Source organism: Penicillium bovifimosum (assembly GCF_028826915.1).
Source record: "Penicillium bovifimosum strain IBT 22155 chromosome Unknown utg000002l_segment0_segment0, whole genome shotgun sequence".
Classification (NCBI taxonomy): Eukaryota; Fungi; Ascomycota; class Eurotiomycetes; order Eurotiales; family Aspergillaceae; genus Penicillium; species Penicillium bovifimosum.
In genome coordinates, this window is record NW_026622711.1 from 4,150,066 (window position 1) to 4,171,401 (window position 21,336).

Below are 21,336 nucleotides of genomic sequence, written 5' to 3' on the forward strand. Positions count from 1 at the left end.
CCCTTACAACAAGCGACCCAACTCTCACAAACATAGCCGAACAGAAACAAAACACATCTCGCCTACACACAAACTAGAAAAAAAAACGAAGTGCAAAAAGCCCACTTCGAAGAACCCCGGGCAAAAACCAGCCCGGGCAACCTCACGATTCGAAACGACCATTCTATCAATTCTTTTTCCACAATAAGAAAAGGAGCAAAAGGGAGTTATACAAATCGGACCTGCGATCTCTTTCAAATCATCGGATCAAACTTGTGTATACCCCCAGTTGCATTGCAATGATGCTGTGGGGATTCGGATTACATTTCTCATTTTACATCGGTGGAGTCGGGTTCATGTTGTTCATGCTGGAGTGGAATGGAATCTGGAATCTACTGGAAATATTTGTGTCTTCTTCTCTTCTACTTCTCCTTCTGGTCTTATATATACTCTTTCTTCTACTCGCTTTTGTTTTATACATACGGAATGGTGAGGCGATGGGCATGGGGCGTTGTATATAGAACTCTCTTTTGCATGGTAGCCTTGAATTGACGTGGGCTCTGTGAGTTTTACAGCTCGATCAGTACCTTTTCAATCTATGCATAGATTCTTCGATATTAGGAGTCAAAACGGAGAAACCAAGCACAGATACTAAAAGTACACAAGATAACATTGATGCCACCACCGTCTACCTAGATCAAAACAAAAACCCCATATGTAACCAGACACCCTCCTACTCAGTAACACTATCCTGCATCCCCCGCAGAGCATTATGTGCCGGATCAATCTCAGCAGCACTCAAAGCCCTCCTCCTGGCATCAGCCCAAAGCATAAACTCCCCATACCCCTTCGGCATAACCTGCACATCGCCCTCAACCAAGAAAGTATAATTAAACATACCAGTGGACTTCTTCGTCCCGTGCTCGACATCCCTGACCTTCGAGTCAACACGCACCTGCACCTTCGTGTACTTGGTGCTATCGCCCTCGCGCTGCGCGGGCTCCGTGTAAGCGACCGTCGCGCGCAGATACAGCACGCTGCCGACGGGCACGGGGTTCTCGAAGGTGCTTGGGTCCAGGGCGACGAAGTTGGGGCGCGCGTGGGCGAAGGAGGCGGCGCAGCAGAAGGCTAGCTCGAAGGTTTGTTTGAGTAGGAAACCGCCGAAGATCATGAAGTTGTGTCGGTTGCGGTATTGGGGTTGCATGATCATGGCGGATTTTAGGACGGTGTCGCTCATGAAGGTTAGGTTTTGGGGGCGGGGGGTTTTGGATTCTTGGTTTTGTTAGGTGGGCATCTTGGGAGGTTGTGGGATGGGATGGACTTACTTAGGTAGGACATTTCTTTTGTCCACATTGAGTGGATTAGATTACTCTCTTCGGCGTCGGGGGCTTTTTCGAGGAGACTGCGGGTGCGAAGGGCTTTCTTGGCTTGGTGATTCTCTTCGCCCTTTTGGAACAGCCTCTTTTCCTCTTCTGTTTCGACGATGAGAGGGGCCACAGGGACGGGACTGGTTGGGTGGTGTTAGTTCCTGTTCGTTTATATCCATAACTGAGAGGGACATACGTCTTGGTAGCTGGATCCAGGGAGACCATTGTGAAAGCACAAGTGATCAGCACGTCTTCGGGCTTTGCTTCCTCTCCTTCCGGACGGGCCTTGGTGACCTGAAGGGAAATCTCCATACTAGATCGGCCTGTAGAGTATGTACATTGACCACTGAGCTCAAGATCGCAGATCTCCATCAGCGGGTTCTCAATGGTAATTCGATCACAAGCTGCGGTGACCGTGGATACTCCGTCACCCGTGTGACGGTAGGCAACTATGCCGGCCAGAGCATCAAGGTCCATCAGCAGTGAGCCCAATCTAGTCGGATGATTAGTTAACCGCTCTTTGTGAGAAGATATCAACGACGTACCTGATATGACCGGATGAGTTGAGGTAAGAATCCAGAAGCCATTTATCCTGGGCCAAAGGTAGGATCTAAAAAGTAGTTAGTGAACAAATTCCCTGAATTTCCTCAAACGGGGAGAAAAATGATCATACAGCACTGTAATAGCTATCGGACATCTTCTTCGGCGAGAGGTCACGCTCAATGGTCTTCGCGGACGTCTTCTGCTCTCCAGAATCCTGGGACTCGCGGGCCTGGGTCAATGCATCAACCCACGGCGTCTTGACTCGCATGGGCATCCATGTCGGTCTGGAATCAGCTTGCGCCGGCGTGGAGTGAAAATCCTGACTGTTGATGTACGAGTGTTGAGCTCCGAGTGCAGCTCGAGCGGGCAGCGCAGTCGCCAGATATTTTGAGCGTGTGAGCGCTGATCTTCTACCTGCGAGGCCAAGCATTTTTATCGTGACTTCAGGTGCTTGGGGAGTTGAAATGGGGATAGATGTTGATTTGTATGGAGTACTTGGAGTGACGACACCCGAGGATTTGATCTACACAGCGTACGGAGTCAAGCAGCGACCACGTGGGACTTAAACCCGCGTGGCAGAAAGTAGCTACCGCCTAGGTCATGATACTTCCTAAACTCTTATTGGCGAGGTAGTGTGAAGGTGGTCCATTTTAGAGGCATTTAGCATCTCATGGAAAACTTAAATACTTCTACAGGTCCCCTCGTTGGCACAAGTGAAACGAGCACTATGAGTTGAGGCTTCTGTGGCCGCTAAAATGGATTGTAGAAGCTACCCGTTCTGGCTTGCCGGCGGAAAATCTCGGCTCGGATATGAAAATCAGTCCCGAGGGACGTCATCGGTCCCGAAAATGTTGGGGTAATTTGATACTGGGGAAGCTGGGGTTGAGAATCTAATTTAAGTCAATGTCTGGGGTATTTGTATTTCAGGTCAGTGGAATAGCTTCAGGTACTTTTAGCTAGCCAGTGCTATCAGCAATGGATTATCACTCACATCGGAATATATCGATCTTGAGTGCAGGTATACTTCCATCTATCCAAACCGCTCACAATTCAGGTCTATAAATAATAAGGTTAACATCAGAACCTGGAAAAAGGACTGTTCCAATTCTCGTGGACCTCTCAAATCCATTGTGTATGGCCCTTGTTCATCAGCCTGTCCATAAACACATCCATATATTGGGTCGTCGAATGAAGTCCGATCAGACTCGACCAAACTCTTGCGGGCCGAAGTTAGTTCATCCGTCCAAGAACAGCCAAGCTGCGTCAAGATGAAGTCATCGGAATTATAACCTGATTCTATATATACTTCGTACTTATAAGAACGAGGACTCCCCGTGAGCTCTGAAGCGAATGGTCTGCCTGCTGCCATACTGTATATACGAGCATTTCTGGGCACCAACAATACACATATCCATTAAACAACTTGAGACCCAAGATCACAATCTCCAAAATGAGTGACCCAACGAACCCGCATATCAAAGAGCGCGACACAGCCCAATGGGCTCTGTACCAGCGAGAGAACTTCCTGAAGCAGAGTGAAGGCCAGCTGCCACTATTCAACACAGACCCCCGAAAGATGGAAGAAAGAGCCAAAGAGAAGCTGAGCGAGGGCGGCTGGTACAATACCTCTCCCATCCATATTCCAATCAGACAACCGCTAGTCTACTAACGCAAACCAGGTACTACGCCTCATCCAACGCCGGCATGTCAACCACCCACCTGGCAAACCGACAAGCCTTCCACCGGCACCGTCTAATCCCCAACCAACTAGTCGACACAAACACGCGCTCCACAAAAACCACAATCTTCAACCACACAGTCTCAGCCCCAATCGGCTTCGCCCCAATCGGCATAAACAAGATCTACCACCCCTCGGGCGAATCCGCCGTCGCAACCGTCGCCTCCGAACTCAACCTCCCCTACTGCCTCTCCACAGCAGCAAGCACCTCAATCGAGAACGTCGCTTCCGCAAACGGCACCGGACCACGCTTCTTCCAGCTCTACATGCCGCACGACGACGAGCTAACCATCTCGCTCCTAACACGCGCCTGGGAGAACGGGTTTGACGCCCTGATCCTCACGACGGATACGTGGCAGCTGGGCTGGAGACATGACGACGTTGCGACGTCGAATTATGCTTTTTATCGTGGTTTTGGCGCCGAGATGGGTCTTGAGGATCCGGTTTTTCGGAAAAGGTGTCAAGCGGACGGAATTGATCCTGATGTTGACGTTGTGAAGGCGTCGGTTAAGTGGATTGATTCGGTCTGGCATGGACGGGCTTGGGGGTGGGACAAGATTCCTTGGTTAATGGAGACTTGGAAGAGGATCAGTGGAGGAAGGCCGTTTGCCATTAAGGGGATTCAGTCGGTGGGGGATGCCAGAAAGTGTGTTGAGCTTGGGGTTGATGGGATTGTTGTGAGTAATCATGCTGGGAGACAGGTTGATGGGGCGGTTGCTAGTCTTGATGCTTTGGAGAGGATTGTGGAGGCGGTTGGAGACAAGATCTATGTTATGTTTGATTCTGGGGTTAGGGGGGCGAGTGATGTGGTTAAGGCTTTGGCGCTTGGGGCGAGGTTTGTGTTTATTGGAAGGCTTTGGATTTGGGGGCTGAGCATCCAGGGAGAGGAGGGTGTGAGACATGTTATGAAGTCATTGTTGGCGGATTTGGATATCTTGATGGGGGTTGCTGGGTTCAATGGGGTTGATGATTTCAATCGTGATATTCTGGGTAAGTCTTGCTGTTGTGATGTGAGGATGGGGGGCTAATTTGGATACAGAGTCGGGTCCGAAGAACTATACGCTGGCCCCGTAGAGAAATTGTAAGTGGGAGAGATTTGGAAGTTTGTGCATCGTAGTACATGCATTGGACTTGGTTGGGATATGCAGACGGAACCTAAAACAGGACTACGATTGGGGGAGAAGCGGGTGGAGCATGTTCGCTATGTTCGCTATGTATTATAGAGATCCCCGTAAAGGATGGAATATGACATCGAACGAGTGATATGTGCAGCAGACAGAATCCCAAACAGATCTCCGCCAAGTCATGCTGGAATGGCTGGTGATATGTAGACCCTGGTGTATTAACAAGTGAAAGGAAGTGTATCGGCAAAGGAAGAGAATATGCACGAAGAGGTGATGAGCGAGTGTACAGTAAGTGATACAGGAGCAGAAATATGATTGTCGCCAAATCAAAACCGCTGAGAATGGAAAACTGGCTAAAATGCACTTCAGATAGCAAATGCGCCAATGATAACAGTGAGCATAGACCAGCTAATGCCACGAGTAAAGTGGGATGCGGCCGAAACCGCCGATGAGGAAGTCGCTTCCGCAGCCGACGTAGTAGTCGTAGCGACTGGCGGTGGAGTGAATGTCCCATTGCCCTCAGCGGGAACCGCCACCGGGGTTGGGGAAGAGGGGCCGGAAGAGGAATCAGAAGAGGAAATTGACTCCAAGGTCGCGTTCTGGGCCTCGGCCGAGGAAGAGGCAAGCGCCCCGAGGCCAATTTGCGCATTGTCGAAATCAAACACCGTGTAGACGTTTTTCAAGAAGACATCGCCCACAAGCCAGGTTGCGTTGTTTTGTGCATAACTGACAATGGTCGAAATGCAGTGATCTGGATCATCCTCAAGGGCGCTACCGATGTAGTCCTTGGGAGAGATGTTATATCTAACACCCGAGAACTCAAACTCGATGGTTGCAGTTGAGGTACACGGCACCAGGTAGTTGCTCGGGTTGTCCGACTGCTGGAAGGAACCAGGGACAAGAGAGAAGAGCGTCTTGGCGTCATCGGGAGGGATCAGAACATAGGTGGTTCCTGTATCAATTGTAGCCAAGGTTCTGGAAAAGTTGCACTTTTGCCCATTTACATAAGCATCATCCATGGGGATGCTCCAGACCTCGCCTTCGGTGCGGGTATAGGAGATGGTGCCATCGAATTTGGTTGTATCGACACCACCAAAATTGACCTCTCCATCCTTGGCATCAGTTTCAGCGCGAGAAAGACTAAACCCAACCAAGTTTGACTTGAGGAGCTTCTTGTCGGCGACAATATCCATGAAGGATGGCAGTTTCCACCCATTTGTATAGGATCGCCCCAGACCAAGGATGCCGTCGAATGGATAGTTCTCAAAACGCTCGGAGGCATTGGTAGCTAGGCCGAAAGTTTGCGTTATCTCGAGACCTGCGATTGAGATGGTGTCGTTCCCCAGCTCTCCATCAATTTCGCCACTGCCGTAATAGATAGTGAATCCCGACGATGAGTATTTTTCGTAGCTGGTGGACTTTGATGAGTTGAATGTGCGGCGATTTTGACAAATGGGTCTGTCGCATTGCGAGCCGTAGACCCAGGTACTGGGTGCTCCGGTGTCGACTTGCATCCACATGAGTTGCTTTTCGGAACCTATCTGGATTGGACAGAAGTATGAATAGTCCGTTCCATCCTGGTTCAACTGCACACTGTTATCCAGCGACGGTGTATACGCCTCGACGATGGTGTAATTATTGGCACGACGAACGGGCATCTTTTTCACGTCGAGAGTGAAAGGTTTCGAGTCGGAGCTGTCATCCTCAGATTTGGGTTCAATCAAATTCCATGGCAAAAAGCGACGTTCGTTTTTCTTTTCGGTTGAGCCCTGGCCTAGTTCTGCCCGCAATTTCAACTCCCACGGGAAAAAGGCGTGTACGCCTGAAATGCCGGCAACCAAGACCAGGCATGATGAGAGATGCATGATCCCTGGGGAGTCTAGACGCGATAAGTCGTAAGCTGCATCTGAATAATCGAAGACAGTATCAATTGAGTGTCTGTCTTTTCAAGATAACCGTTGGATGCTGTTTCACGATGCGTGAAGATGGAGCTGACGGATGAGATGAGGAATTATTGAAGGACTGAATTAAGCGATAGAACGAAGTGCAAGACTATGAAGGAATTGAAAACAAGCAAGAGAAAAGAAAGACGATCCAACACCGAGATTTAAAGAAGAGGAGGTTGGAGAGGCCTCATGGAAGATGTGAGGGGGTTCAGAGGTGGCGGACATGAGCTCCACCATAAGAGGGAAAAAACCCCTGACAAGAGTCCAGTTTGCCTCTAAACTGGGAACGTCTTAGCTCTCCCGCAGGAACTATCTTCCACTTGTCTAACCACAGTCTAACCCTCTTTTGAGCCCTGATCGGCTCATTTGTCACTAATTGGGCACTAGTCAGAGCTAAACCCCGTGCTCTAATCTCTAGCGCCAACCAAAACTTGTTTGGACGGGACCATAGCGCCACGCGATAGTCCAGCATTGCTGGGAAGCTTTATTTCTGACTATTTTGATGCTACTATTGAACATAACCTTCTGCTATGTTTCGTATGGTCTTCTTGTCTATACGCAGTACGTTCTTCAATCTCCCAGAAATTCCTCGCCAAGAATTGAAGTCTTTCATGCCAACCCCTGAAAGGCTACCAAACTTCAAATGTAACAATAACTTGAGACCAGCTCATTTGATTCCTAGGCATGTACATGTAGTATGTACCACCGCGGAATCGACAGATAATGCCGACTGGCACAGAAACCATGAGGCATGCAGCGAGCATCAGCGGTCTAGACTCGCCGGGCCTGTGCCTCCACGCCTCCACTTTGGCCGAGAACATTTGTCTGACAGGAACCACTTTTTTCCGCAGAATCAACATCAGACATGAGCTTGTGTCTATTTGAACATATTTCATTCTCAATTGAGTTGCCTGTCAACACACCAGTCATCAACATAGGTCGTACCAAAGTCAAAAATAGGGGGTGTGTCTACAATAGAACCCATGTACTGTGCGAGTATACGATATAGCAGTAGAGATCTGACATCGATAGATCTATTTTCCATCCATGCAGATCATCTTACGAATTTCTAATTGGTCATATTGGATACATGCAAAGCTCTGCACAGCTACGTAGTTGCATACATATGGCAAATTAGACGGACATCACCCTGCTCGCACGAATATTTCAGATAATAGGCCGAAGCCAGTGATATGAGAGTCGCACGTCCCTATCCCGAGGTCACCAGAAAGGACATAACTACAAACTTGGAACTGAGTCAGCTTATGGATTCCCTTCCAACTGTGTGGTCATATGGAGTGGAGAGGATACACACATTTCGAATCAATGGCGTTTACCAACTGTATCACGAGCTACTACGTCGCATAGCACAACATCCACGAGGTTCTACAAGCAAATTGAGCAATCTTATTTCGGGTCACCTATAACACTCAATTAAAACGCGAAACAACAACGGAGTTACTGTTCTTCCATGTTACTGTCTCTGTCCCATTTTACGCTTGTTGCCCAATTGCACCTATAGGTATCCAGTGGCGCTGATGCTAGAGAAAGTGATCACTGACAGTACTAATTGGCCACGGACACCTCAATCAGATGCATACGGAGATATAGTCCTGTGTCAACCTCCCAGACAGCCACCAAATCCATCGTGAAGGGTGCTAGGGGCAATTCTCAAAATCACAATACAATATGCCAGCCTCCAGCCGTCCCAGTGTGAACATAACCCAGAGAACCCCAAGCCACATTACAGACCTTGGAATGAACCCAACAACAGCAAAACTGCAAGCCCGAGAATCCCTACTCTTATGCGGGAATGTCGAACAAGCAGAGATAGATAACCAGCCGTTGCAAGAATCAAACATCCAGCCACAAAACCCCTTACAGCAAACAAGCAACCAGCCACACCCATCCCCAAGACCAGAGCCTAATCAAGCGAAGAGAAATCACCCAATGACAACAATCTACGTCCAGCAAACCCCAAGCCCGCACCCAAAGTTCAAACCCCAATTGCTAAATCAATCAGACTGTCAGACAACTCAAACACCCCTCCAGATTGCACCCCCGAAACAGCCCGAGACGGGCCTCCGGTCCTCCCCACGAAAAACCCGCTCCCCGTCCTTTCTCGGCGGATATCCCCAAAGCCTCGGAACTGCAAAGTGATTACTGATTAGTATCCGCACGAAAGAAGAAAAGAATACCAAGGCGGCTTCTTCTGCTTAATTCTCGTTCGGCACAGGAGTCTGGTCGGGTTCTGACGAGGACGTGCCGACGGATGTTGGGATCGAATGGAGATATACGTGCTGAAACTTATTCTACTGTGTATGGTGTAAGGAACCAGGGGTAGACACGGCGGATTCCTGTCTTGGTATCATCGCCGGTGGATGGTGGACTGGGGTTAGAGCTGCGACAATGACTCACCTGATGTTCGAGTCTGGTGACCTCGGGTTGAATTCGGACTGTTTGAATTAACCTTGGAATGTCGGAGATTAAATTGGTTGTTGGATCTTGTTGCAGATCATTGGTGGGTAGGGATCTACTGCCGAGGTACAACGGAATTGTGGGTTTGGATTGGTACGGACGTCGGGTCCATGGTGAGTTGATTGAGCCATTGGGGGTTTGTAGGTATTTGCTAAGTGGCTTTTCTTTTTTAGGATCGCATTAGTGCTTGAAGAAATCATGAATATCTCAGTGGAAGTGAAAAGGGTAAGACTCGTATGGTTCAATTGGTTGCCACAGTTGGACATTGAGATGTAATAAAAAGTAGGTAGAAAAGAAAAAGCCTGACCGGCCGACACCATGGAGGAAGACATCCACTCCAAGGAAATAAAAGATGATACAAAACCGCTAGTATCTCAGACAATCCAACAAACCCAGCCCGGAGGGAAAAAGAAAGCAAAAGCCCGAACAATGTATCAGGCAAAGAGAATTCGTTTCATCAGAGAACCTGTTCAACGGGAATGAAGACAACAATAATATACCAGCATGAACAAAAAAGGCATCTACTTCCTCTGAGCGCTCTCTTTAGGACCCATCAGATCGTCAAGGAAGCCACTCCACAGCTCGCGAATAGCCCCAGGCTGGGAGGTACCATTTGACCGGCGCTGGATCTCTTCTCCGACACGCGAGCGGCCGACAGCCTCGGTAAGTGAGAACGGGTCCAGATCGACGGCGTGGTTGTCGACGACTTCACTCATCGCGCTGGCGGGCACGTCAGCGCCGGTGCCGGACACTGTGTAGATCTGGGGCTTCATGGGTGGGGCGGATGGGGTTCGGCGCTCCCGGATGGAAGGCAGCTCGGGAAGGACCGGGACTTGGATCCCCCATTGCAAAGGAGCGGCATCGAGGTCTGCCATTGTCGGCATGTAGACGAAGTCAACGGTGGTATTAGCTTTTGAGGCGCGGGAGGTGTTGAATTGGCGGGAGGGGGAGCTGGTTGCGAGTCAGTTTGGGTGTTCAACTTTGGGGTGTGGAGAATGAAGATGTAGATATGGAACACGTAGGTGTATAGGTATAGGTACGAAGGAATAAGTATAATACGGGGAGGGAACATACTCTGAGAATGCACTGCCGTTGATTCTGCGTAGGGCAATGTTCATGGCACGGGACTGGAGGACTTCGTGGTTGGAGAGGGCCTTCTCGCCGGCGTTGGCGGATTGAGCGGCTTGGACTCCGGTGATGTGAAGGCTGCGGCGAGCAGAGGGTGCCACGGGCTGTTGAGAAAGGGCGCGAAGAGCGCGGATAGATGATGAACGAGGAGCAGTCATTGTGATGTGAAGTGTATAGAGCTATAGCTGGGAGATGATAGAGCTATAATGCACGGGTTGACGGAGAAGTTTCCAGATATAAGTGTAAAGCGGAAGTAGAGCGGAAGAAAAGCGTAGGGAGAAAGTATCAGAAGGGAGGACAACGGAGAGCTTTAATAGAACTGAGGACGAGAATGGTTGGGGAGAGCTATGAGTCCAGTTCTTGGCGGTCTGGACCGTTATCGATAGTGTCGTGGAGTCGAAAAGTAGACGTCAACACTGGGGAAATGGGGTAGTAATGAGTAGAAATGGATAGATTTGGTCGTAGATTTATTTTAACTCAAAGGCTGAGATATTTTTAAAAAACTTAAGCCACCAAAATGAGGGGAAACGAGCTTGTCCTTATATACACTTTGCTCAGTATGACTGCATCTTCGAGTTCAACAGTTCCCTTCGGACGGAGATCTACGGCGTATGTACCAGGTACCCCATCGGTGGACCTGCATATCACCCCGTACCCACCAGAACACAGAGTGACAAGATGTACCCAGTACATTGCCTCCTCTCCTGAAACTGGGTGATCACTACCTCTTCTTGGCAGACGATCTTCCAATCGAATAATCACCAGCACACACTTCGGCCATTATTGGATGACTTCCCGCTCGCTGATGTACAATGTTGTAATCAGTAAATCTACCTTGCCCTACAATGCGCTCTAACTGGGTGTCTCGACGGTAACCCCTCTTCAATTCTCCTACAGTACATAGTAAAAAAGCGGGGAGAGGTATCCGGTGGGAAGATGCCTGCAGAAACTGTTCTGTTATGTACGGAGTACATCGATGCACATCAGTTCATAATCCCTTGATCGTAAGTGGCTCTCACCACTCCTTCTCCCCCCTCAACCGGTGAGTCGGTCTGCGCCAAACCCTGGGGCCTGGAGGCACGTAAGCCACTTCAGATAAGAATGGAAACTGGAACTTGGAGACCCCAGGGTAATTGGTGATCCTCAACAGTTAGGGGAATCCCATGACCTGCTAGTGGAGCTAAGATAGCTTCTAAGAATAAAAAGAAGGAGGGAGATTAGCGTTGAGAAGTGGAGCGGTGTGAGTCGGAGATGGTTCCGCCTTCCGGATGATCTACTGCGATGCACCCGATTCTCTGCTCTACACGGTATACACTGTCACCAAGGTACGTCTATGTCACTACTGAATTTAGAGTGCTACGTGTCCCTGTCGATACGTAACATATTGTCGAGATTTATGCACTTCTCTGCAGACCCCGCAATCGCTTATATTACCCGGATGGTCCGAAGCGGATTTCGAAGCCTACGGGTCGTATCATGAGATCAGCCGACCTTATGTGGCTGAGCTTATCGTTTTTGTGCCAGAAGGTGCGGGACAATTCGATACTCTGTAAGGGCCCAGCTTGACGAGCGTCAAGGAAGTCTTGGCAGGAATTCTTTTCTTCTGACTGAATTCTTCCCCTGCAGTCCACCCCTGGATATTTGAGTGGCGCGGGAATCTTACGTTTTGTTGAGCTCTATACTGAGTGAACCACAAGACCTCTAATCACTACACGGTATTGGTAATTGACTAGGAAGGCAACCTTCGATCTTTGGTAGGTAGGAAAGCGAACGATGCACGATCTATCATGTATGCGGCGTGCCGTGCTCGCAGCCTCGCAAAATATTACTCTGGATTGCTCACATGACCTGTGCTTGCCAATCATCGCTCAACATTGCAATCCCCCGCATTCTCTTCAAAGCTTAGACGACCCTTGTCGCCGTCCTTTAGCTATGGCTCGAGCGTACGGGTGAGAGCGGGACGACGGAACCAGGTGGTCAACGTCCCCTGTGTGCACGAGATCAGGGGATGCTTCCGCCAGGGATGTGATGCCAATGTTCCGCATAGCTGTCTCCAGCTCATCTTGCATGACTGCAAGGAACTCGAATTAGCACACTATAAACCCAAGATGTAGGGCTGTCACTTACTGTCAATCAGATGCTCGACTCCCTCTTGGCCATAGTTAGTAGCAAAGAGCATGCTCCGGCCCATACCCACGGCCGTTGCACCTAAGCACACAGCCTTGAGAATGTCGGTTCCGCGTCGAATACCGCTGTCAACATAAACCTCCATATGATCGAAGACCTCGGGGCAGCGTCTGTGAATCTCCAGAAGCGTAATAATCGACGGCGGACTAGTATCAAGGTTACGACCACCGTGGTTGCTGAGCAAGATACCATCCAGTCCCGCTTTCATGGCTAGCAGGGCATCGTCCGCTGACATTACGCCTTTCAAACACACCGGTTTATGCGTGTGCTGTTTTACCCATTTCAAATCCTCCCATGTCAGCCCGGGATCAATGAACCCGGCCATGACACGCCCAAGGCCGCCGCCTTTCTTGTCATTTGGGCCTTCGCCGGCGCCATAGGCACCGATAGGCTCTCGTCTGCTTTGACGCGCTCGTCAGCTTCGCGCTTACCGGGCCAGGCAGCGTCAACGGTGACGAAGATAGCTTTGACGTTCGGGTTCGCTGAGCATTGGCGCAAGAGCGCAGCGGACTTTTCTCGTTCCCGGTTGACGTATAACTGGAAGAAGAAGTCCGCAGAAGGCGCTGCTGTGCGCAGCTCGTCCATCGTGTACGATGAGTTGTTCGAGATCTAACCATACTGTAAGCATAGTCGCTGGGGATGGTGTAACACGCGCTATCAACTCACTCCTTGCATGATTCCTTTGTTGGCGCAGGCTCTGGCAATAGCGCATTCTCCATCCGGGTGGATGAGCTTTGCCATTGCTGCCGGACTCACGAACAAGGGTAGCTTGTAACTCCCGCCGAGAATATTGGTCCGGGAGTCTACCGACCGAACATTTCGCAAGACTCGAGGCCGGAACCATATCCGGTCAAAGCATGATTTGTTGGCGTCGCGTGTGATCAGATCTGTAGCTGCACTGGAGTAGAAGGCCCACGTCTTTTTGCTCGCTGTTTTCGAGGCCACCAGCTGAAAGTCGTGCGAATTGATCAAGGTGTGCAACGGGGGTTTCTCATTTTCGAGTATCACCTTTGGACTCTCTCCCGGAGGAGGTTTAACCCATTCGGCGTCAATTGTTGACTCATCCAGGACGCCCTTGAATTTTTCTGGGTTCAGATTGTTCTTCAATACGCCTGGTGCATGGACTTCCGAATATGCTTTTGTGGCATCACTTCCTGCGTATTTGAGGATGACTGGTTCGCGTAGAAGATTAGATTTCGTCCAATGATGAAGATTGGTCAATGTGCGTACTGGAAGATCCCCCAGGATGCTCTTCTAAGAAGTCGCTCACGTCCCACACCTGCTTCTCGACCACAATCCAGCAATCTTCTGGTGTTTTGTGTGTTGAGATCTGCTGGGCAGACAACAGTTTTTGGTCTGCCATTGCTGTTCACAAGGACTTTAAGGTTGGCAACTTGGCTGAAAAGATTTGTGATTCCGATCGATGATGTGCAAATTGAATCGTAAAGCAAAGCAGCAACGAAGAGCTAGAGACGAAGCAGCCTTCCACAGAGCATTAAGTATTTAGCAAGGGTTCAGGCGTGGCCCCGCGTGGGGGTCTTCGGCAATGTCCCCGGACCTACCCCGGACTGCACGGGCCAGAGCACCCCGAGCTTACAGTTTACACAGTACTGTTCATTCACCTTCCTCGTTGCGTGTTTATCAGGAGCGCTCAGGACTGGGTCCTTGAATAATGAGGTTATGAGTTGTCCAAAATTACTCACTTTTGCCGCTTTGCAAACAGTGGTTTCTTCCTACCGCATTTGCTGACCACCCCTTTGTCAGAAATGTAGCAACCTATGATGGCAAAAAGGCAGCATACAGTACTGTAGAAGGTACTAGTTTGCAATTTGAGCCAACCACAACATACACATTTTGCGCTTGAGACCGAACATCGAGGGGTCTGGAATCGGCGGAGCACCGACTGGATAGCGGACTTCTCCCCGAACTGTCCCCTGGAATTGCCGCCTTCGTTGTCAGGCATCCAAATACACCAGCCACAGTTCAAGCCTCAGCCCTAGTGTGGCTGGGCACATCCGACCGTGAGTCAACAAAACCCTCGACATGAGGTGACAATTATCTGACAACACAAGAACGACTCTTCCAACTCTGTTGATCTGATGCAAACCAACTCTGCAAGTGGCTGTATCTTGAAACTTTTCAGCCGCAATTTTAGCCCAAGTGTGAGGTCGGTAGGGATCAATAGGTCTGTCTCGTTAGGTCTGTTTCCTATTCCAATGCATAGTTAATATATGCGGGGACTACTTGATCGATCAGGGCTTGAATTGACACTTGTTGGCTGTTGCAGGCTCCAACGAAAGCTGCAGGTTGGCTGGGCTGCATACAGTACATCCCATATCTGCTGCAAACCACAGAACATTCTCCACGGCTAGAGCACGGCAGACCACATCGAATATGGCCGAATCTAAACCTCTCCGATATGTCGACGTGAGTCACTTCCCCTGGAAAGAAGCCAACTCAGCTCATAGTTAACCCTGAGATACCAGATTGGTATTAATCTGAGCGACCCTGTGTTCCGCGGTGAATATCACGGAAAGCAAGCCCACGAAGACGATCTCGATGACGTTGTCCAGCGCGCTCGGGACATAGGCTGCTCAAAATTCATGGTAACAGGCTCAGATCTCGTAGAATCGAAGCACGCCGTCCACATCGCTACTAAATACCGTAAGTGTCGAACCTGCCATCACGTTCCTTTCTTTCGCTGACAACGGTACCTTGCAGCGGGCTTCTGTTATGCAACCGTCGGTGTGCACCCGTGCCAAGCAAAGCACTTTGATGAATACCCAGGCGGTCCATCGAAGATGCTAGAGGAGCTCCGTGCTCTGGCACTTGAGTCCGCGCAAGCTGGTCACGCCGTCGCATTTGGTGAAATCGGCCTTGATTACGACAGACTCTTTCTAAGTGAGAAGGAACCGCAACTAAAGTATTTCGAAGCCCAATTAGACCTTGCTGTTGAGATTCAACTCCCTCTATTCCTCCACTCGCGCGCTGCAAGCGAGGATTTTGAAAAACTCCTCGCGCCCAGGCTGGCTAAGCTTCCTAAGCGGGGACTTGTGCACAGCTTCACGGGGACGATGGAGGAAATGGGGAGGATGATAGCGCTGGGTCTCGATGTTGGTGTTAATGGATGCAGCATGAAGACGGAGGAGAATCTAGAGGTTGTCAAAGCAATTCCGTTGGACCGGCTTCAGATCGAAACCGACGGGCCTTGGGTATGTCTCTCACTGAATTTTGGCCATATAATCACAGACTAACTTTTCTCCCAGTGTGAAATCCGCCCTTCACATGCGTCTGCAAAGCACCTGGAGGGCGCGCCGGATCTGCCTAAGGCCGTGAAGAAGGAGAAGTGGCAAAAAGGATGTATGGTGAAGGGCCGGAATGAACCTATCGCTATTGCTCGTGTTGCGCATGTTATCGCCAGCGTTAAGGGTATCACTGTGGAGGAAGTGTGTGAAGCGTAAGTTGTCACCTTGTCTTGATGCTCGCTCCGCTTGACTAACTTTGTTGTCGCGCTAGCGCTTGGAACAACTCTATTAGAATGTTCGGGTTGGGCGAAGCATCACCTTGACTGGTGATTTCTCTGGAGGTTGATGGTAGATGTATGCAAGATACCTATCCCTCGTCAGCTTATTGAGGGTGTGAGGCGGATAGGTAGTTCGAATACTGATGAAGATCATAAAACACCTTGTATCATTATAAATTACACCGAAAGTCCTATCATACATGCAGTTCAAAAGTCATCAGCCATTATCATATCGGTATCATAGCTCTGCATATCCTCACAAGCATCATAGTCTGCCACGGAGTCTTCCTCGTAATCTGCCAATTCACCAGGGCTTGAGAGCATCATCGCCTCATGATCACCATCAAAATCCTCAGAAGACGCTTGGGTCGAGAGCAAGGTATCGAGCGATGTCTGGGTCGACTCTCCACTTCCAGTGTCTGTGAAACCTATATCGCTGACATTGTCGAAAAGCTGGTCTTCAGAATCGGGTTCACTGTTCAACAGGATCTCATCGCTTTCAACGTGTCTAGGATATGCCTGGTCCTCCAAGTTATCAAGCAGCTCAAGTGTTTCATTTCCGAAATGCTGATCCATCGACAAGGGAGGCACATCATTCTCTTGGTCAGCGACTCTGCTTGAACTGGCACTGGCGGAGACGGTGGAGCCTTTTCTTTTGTAGTGCCTTGGCCTGGATACGTTCTTCAAAGCAGCGCGCCAAAACGAGGCGTGGACTGCGGACCTCACTAGGGGAGCTTCAGGTCGTGCTGTGGACTCGTCTGTATGCGGGGAATGGTCGAGCTGTAGCAGGTTCGCAAACCGGGCTTTGATTGATGGGTTATTGCTACCCAATAGCATAGAAGACATGGATCTGGTTAATGTTGGTATGGTAGTTCCACGCTGATTCATCGCCTGTGTGAGGGCTGTGGGATTAGACCATGGCTTGCATCACTGGCATGGAGACTCACATCTCGATAACCAGGATTGAACACCACGGGAAACAAATTTGTGAGGCTCTTAGTTGGGGCCTGTTTCGAGACGTGAATCGTGGGATCTTTGAAGGAGCTGGAGATGACGAGCCTCCGGATACCGGTTTCCAACAGTTGAAAATGTTGTTCGCATATATCTGATCTTCGTCCGAGAGTGTTTAGATCAGAGAGGTAGAGGCCTTGGTTCTGTGTTGTGCCCCCCTCACATAACCGATACTCCAGCTGGACGTCAATTGAGCTCAAAGTAACGACCGGTACATCTGGCGGAGGACAAACATCTGGAGGATTGATCATTGAGTCGGGTAAAGTACGGCGGGTGATAGAGCGATGATCCGGACGATCCTTGCGCAGGCTAATCTCGAGCCAGTGAAAACCAAAAGTACCAATGTTCTCTGCATCTTCATCTGTCGTAGCATCCGCTGAGAATCCAAGCTCTGACCATATCTAGTTCGTTGGATAGTCAACCTTCGATCTGACTTCCGGGCTCAGATGTCGCACACACCTTCATGTCACGAATTTTGGCACTCAACATTGAGACAAATGACACCAAGACATCGCGATCCCAGGCGCCCCAAACGAAGAAACACAATTTCAGCTCCGGTCCCTCTGTAATCCAAATGTCATCAAGGGTCGAGACGTGTAGATCTGCGTGTATTGCGGGGGTTCCATTGCTCATTGGGTGGCTGAGGTGAGCTGATGCAGCTAGGCAAAGCTGAAGATTTGAGTCTCGAATTCGGAGGACAGAGTGACCCAAGTCGAGCTCCTGTGCCATTGTGAATCGCGGCAGTCACTAGGAGATTGCATGATTTCTCTGTGTGCCACAAGGTATGAGCTCAAGTGCCAAGTATTCAAAAGGGAAGTTGCACATGGTGCCGTGGTTGGATAAAAGGCACATGATTTAGTCCGATAGCTAAACATTGGTAGCGCACATGATCAGGAACAGCAGTCTGATAACATTTGACTGTCAAATCAGTTTGATCTTGCTACTGGCATTGTCTAAGAGTATTGATTAAGCCACAGAGCTAGACCTCTGTTATCTCTGGGCTCTCATAACGGCTTGACAGCAACACTAGCCTCCGCTGTCTCAATCGGGACGCCCCGGTTGACAAGAGCAAACATGAATGCTGTGACCTTTTTGGTTGCGCTTCCATGCCCGCGCATCTCAGAGGAAACGTCCCATCGGGCTTCATTGATTTGGGAAGTTTGGTGAGCTGCACTAGGACAAACATTGGAAGTCAACATTCACAACCACAGCGCTGGCTGCTTGTCTTCGCCTTTGAACTCAACCAAAAGAGAATATCACAATTTCCAAAGTTAGCTGTTAGGTAGCATCAAAGGTGGTACTCATGCGGGCACCAGGAAAGGGGAGCAGTTAGCGGTGGTTGGTTTGAATAGTCTCCTCTTCGAGCAAATAGATTTCCCATCGATAAGACGATAACGCAAAGCTTGAATCTCTTGCATATTCTAATTCATCATCACCTAGCCCTTCATCTGTGTCTTCAACGTGTACTTCCATCGGCACAACACCTCCAAGGTACGATCAGGCACCAAGAGAGTTGAAGAGGCCCTCTAGAAGGGGTTTTGGCGCTGTGGTAGCTGTGGGTCTTCGTATCCTAGGTACCAAGACCAAGACCGTTATCGCTTATCGCTCAAAGAGCCTCGTATCGATAAGCTATCACGTGTGGCCCCCATACAGGTGGCCTGAGAGCAGCTGTTGAATTTCTAACCATCTACATCGGTCAATGATGGCAGGGGATGAGGAGCCAGTGAATCACCTGTATGCCCATGATGGCCAGGATGGCCATGAAGCTCAATCACTGATATCAGCCTCGTCCGAGGAGCGGGACTTGGCATTCCTTCCAGGCTCTCCCCCGTCGCCGATACCCACGCGCAATGCGACAAGCAAGCACAACTCTTCAATCTCTCGACCTGGGCCCGACGGACAGCGCCACACCCCCCGTACCATGAATCGAGTTCGATTCGACCTGCCAGAAGAGCACGACAAATCCAATCGCACTTCGATTGAGCGGTCTCCCAGCCCAGACGAAACACAATGGATGGACGCCGAGGACTTTGAACTTGGGAACATGGACCCAGGAGCGCATCACAGTGGCCAATCTGTTCCTCTTCTCACAAACATTGAAGCGCCTAGCGTGACACTTGCGACATCGGATGACTTCTTTCCTGAAGAGCATCTCGAAGAGGCGCGACCACGGAGTGGAATGAAGATGGCGTTTATGAACATGGCCAACAGTATTATTGGAGCTGGAATCATTGGCCAACCTTATGCGCTTCGCCAAGCAGGCATGGCAATGGGAATCCTGCTTTTGACTGCTTTGACCATCACAGTGGACTGGACCATCCGCCTGATTGTGGTCAACTCCAAGCTGAGTGGGGCGGATTCATTTCAGGCGACCATGCAGTATTGCTTTGGGAAAGGCGGGCTCATTGCGATATCGATTGCGCAGTGGGCATTTGCATTTGGCGGCATGGTCGCATTTTGCATTATCGTTGGCGACACCATTCCGCATGTTCTAGGAGCTTTGTTCCCATCTCTGCGGGACATGTCCTTTCTATGGCTTCTCACAGACCGTCGGGCTGTCATCATCATCTTTGTTGTGGGAGTTTCGTACCCATTGTCCCTATATAGAGACATCGCGAAGGTGAGATCATTCTTTCTTTGCTGTGCGGCAAAGACTAACGCACAATCAGCTGGCGAAAGCATCCGCCTTGGCCCTGGTTAGCATGACGGTGATTGTCGTCGCGGTTATTACCCAAGGGGTTCGGGTTCCGTCTGAGTCCCGCGGAGAGATTAAGAACCGTCTCATATTCAATACAGGCTTCTTCCAAGCTGTGGGTGTGATCTCTTTTGGTAAGTTTCAGCCGTGCCTGTCAATCATTGAAAAGCAGCTTGCTAACAAACAGTCAGCATTCGTTTGCCGTATGTTGTCTCCGATTTGTGTATTTAGAGAAGTCGCTAATTCCTACAGACCACAACAGCCTGTTGATCTATGGCTCGCTGAAACGACCTACACTCGACCGTTTTACTCGCGTCACACATTACTCGACAGGTGTGTCCTTAGTGATGTGTCTAGCAATGGGCATCGCAGGGTTCTTGTCCTTCGGGTCTAAGACACAGGGCAATGTGTTGAACAACTTTCCATCTGACAATATTGTTGTAAATATCGCACGATTGTATACTTCCCACATTGACCTTGTTACAGGCGCATTTGCTGACTTTGACTAGTTGTTTCGGTTTGAACATGCTGACCACTCTACCACTCGAGGCTTTCGTCTGCCGCTCCGTCATGACGACTTACTACTTTCCCGACGAACCGCATAACCCCGCTCGCCACCTCATATTCACAACGGCGCTGGTTCTAACGTCATTGGGCCTATCGTTGATAACCTGCGACTTGGGAAGTGTGTTTGAACTCATTGGCGCAACCAGTGCTGCTGCTCTAGCCTACATATTCCCTCCTCTATGCTGGATCAAGCTGAGCAGTGCTACTCGGCGAGAGAAGATCCCTGCGTATCTATGCGTTGCCTTTGGTGTGGTTGTCATGATTGTCAGCGTTGTGCAGGCGGTAGTCAAAATTATCCGAAGTAAGTCTGTCCTGTCAGTTGGCCGCCCCTTCGGCGCAAATACTGACATGAAGGCTCTTATTTGCAGATGATCCCGAGTCCCATAGCTGCAATGCAGCTTAGGGAGGTGTTTATGTCAATCTTGAGAGATTGGCTTTGTTTATACTAGCAATGCCCTGGGGTCTTGGAAGTTTTCACAATGCATTCACGCAGTCTACCCTGTTAACAAATTATATAGGTACAGAGTGGGGGGTCACCAATACCATAGTTTTTGTATAGATATAGAGGCTTGCCATGATCAAGTCGGATAACATGCTTAGTGACAATCACAAGGCAGCGCTGCAGCGCATCTCCAACTTAGTAAGGTAATTGGTAGAGACACCGTGTGTATTTCGGGTCCTTAGATGGAAGCTTATAGCCAAGTCATAATGTCATTAAGAGTGGAAACGATAATGCTCACTGTCCTGGAGGCTGGAGATAGCAATGGTGCCCAGGCACGTGGTGGTACACGTGAGCAGAGCAGATTTGGCATCGATATCTCCAAGATTGAAACGTATTCTTTCCTGACATCTACCCAATCCATGCCTCGAAAGATTATCAGCCATGCTTCTTAATCTTCGCTGCCTGCCCATACAACTTAGCCATGGGAATCATCTGACTAGGTGCGAATAGCTGGGCACGTGGTCCACCACATGGCATAACTTCCTCGAGGCTCGTCGGCTCGAGGAAGGAACGATGGAGTCGCTCTTTCCCACAACCACGACTTCCCA

The 21,336-nt window shown here is 49.7% G+C and overlaps 9 protein-coding genes across 9 annotated transcripts; 4 read left to right on the plus strand and 5 right to left on the minus strand.

Annotated features, from left to right (window-relative positions):
- Positions 1–712: 712 nt before the first annotated feature.
- On the minus strand, positions 713–2,319 carry N7515_002756 (putative acyl-CoA thioester hydrolase; the record flags this gene model as incomplete). Its single annotated transcript, XM_056663500.1, has 5 exons — positions 713–1,251; positions 1,305–1,486; positions 1,543–1,839; positions 1,892–1,956; positions 2,020–2,319. 5 exons carry the CDS (start codon positions 2,317–2,319, stop codon positions 713–715), a joined length of 1,383 nt encoding a protein of 460 aa, XP_056525613.1.
- Positions 2,320–3,339: 1,020 nt separating this feature from the next.
- On the plus strand, positions 3,340–4,701 carry N7515_002757 (uncharacterized protein; the record flags this gene model as incomplete). The annotated part of the gene is made up of 3 exons (XM_056663501.1): positions 3,340–3,506; positions 3,569–4,617; positions 4,667–4,701. The coding sequence occupies 3 exons, from the start codon at positions 3,340–3,342 to the stop codon at positions 4,699–4,701; spliced, it is 1,251 nt and encodes a 416-aa protein (XP_056525614.1).
- A 415-nt stretch (positions 4,702–5,116) lies between these two features.
- Positions 5,117–6,616, minus strand: N7515_002758 (pepsin-like aspartic protease; the record flags this gene model as incomplete). The annotated part of the gene is made up of 1 exon (XM_056663502.1): positions 5,117–6,616. One exon carries the CDS (start codon positions 6,614–6,616, stop codon positions 5,117–5,119), a length of 1,500 nt encoding a protein of 499 aa, XP_056525615.1.
- A 3,080-nt stretch (positions 6,617–9,696) lies between these two features.
- On the minus strand, positions 9,697–10,461 carry N7515_002759 (uncharacterized protein; the record flags this gene model as incomplete). The annotated part of the gene is made up of 2 exons (XM_056663503.1): positions 9,697–10,126; positions 10,250–10,461. 2 exons carry the CDS (start codon positions 10,459–10,461, stop codon positions 9,697–9,699), a joined length of 642 nt encoding a protein of 213 aa, XP_056525616.1.
- A 1,110-nt stretch (positions 10,462–11,571) lies between these two features.
- Positions 11,572–11,856, plus strand: N7515_002760 (uncharacterized protein; the record flags this gene model as incomplete). Its single annotated transcript, XM_056663504.1, has 2 exons — positions 11,572–11,628; positions 11,716–11,856. 2 exons carry the CDS (start codon positions 11,572–11,574, stop codon positions 11,854–11,856), a joined length of 198 nt encoding a protein of 65 aa, XP_056525617.1.
- A 342-nt stretch (positions 11,857–12,198) lies between these two features.
- Positions 12,199–13,853, minus strand: N7515_002761 (FMN-dependent alpha-hydroxy acid dehydrogenase; the record flags this gene model as incomplete). Its single annotated transcript, XM_056663505.1, has 5 exons — positions 12,199–12,374; positions 12,431–12,853; positions 12,922–13,099; positions 13,157–13,662; positions 13,721–13,853. 5 exons carry the CDS (start codon positions 13,851–13,853, stop codon positions 12,199–12,201), a joined length of 1,416 nt encoding a protein of 471 aa, XP_056525618.1.
- A 736-nt stretch (positions 13,854–14,589) lies between these two features.
- On the plus strand, positions 14,590–16,081 carry N7515_002762 (3'-5'-exodeoxyribonuclease; the record flags this gene model as incomplete). Its single annotated transcript, XM_056663506.1, has 6 exons — positions 14,590–14,689; positions 14,778–14,917; positions 14,977–15,154; positions 15,212–15,702; positions 15,757–15,936; positions 16,028–16,081. 6 exons carry the CDS (start codon positions 14,590–14,592, stop codon positions 16,079–16,081), a joined length of 1,143 nt encoding a protein of 380 aa, XP_056525619.1.
- A 139-nt stretch (positions 16,082–16,220) lies between these two features.
- Positions 16,221–17,753, minus strand: N7515_002763 (uncharacterized protein; the record flags this gene model as incomplete). The annotated part of the gene is made up of 3 exons (XM_056663507.1): positions 16,221–16,904; positions 16,961–17,425; positions 17,484–17,753. The coding sequence occupies 3 exons, from the start codon at positions 17,751–17,753 to the stop codon at positions 16,221–16,223; spliced, it is 1,419 nt and encodes a 472-aa protein (XP_056525620.1).
- Positions 17,754–18,723: 970 nt separating this feature from the next.
- On the plus strand, positions 18,724–20,689 carry N7515_002764 (putative amino acid transporter; the record flags this gene model as incomplete). The annotated part of the gene is made up of 6 exons (XM_056663508.1): positions 18,724–19,644; positions 19,694–19,853; positions 19,911–19,922; positions 19,972–20,176; positions 20,229–20,587; positions 20,655–20,689. 6 exons carry the CDS (start codon positions 18,724–18,726, stop codon positions 20,687–20,689), a joined length of 1,692 nt encoding a protein of 563 aa, XP_056525621.1.
- Between the last annotated feature and the right edge of the window lie 647 nt (positions 20,690–21,336).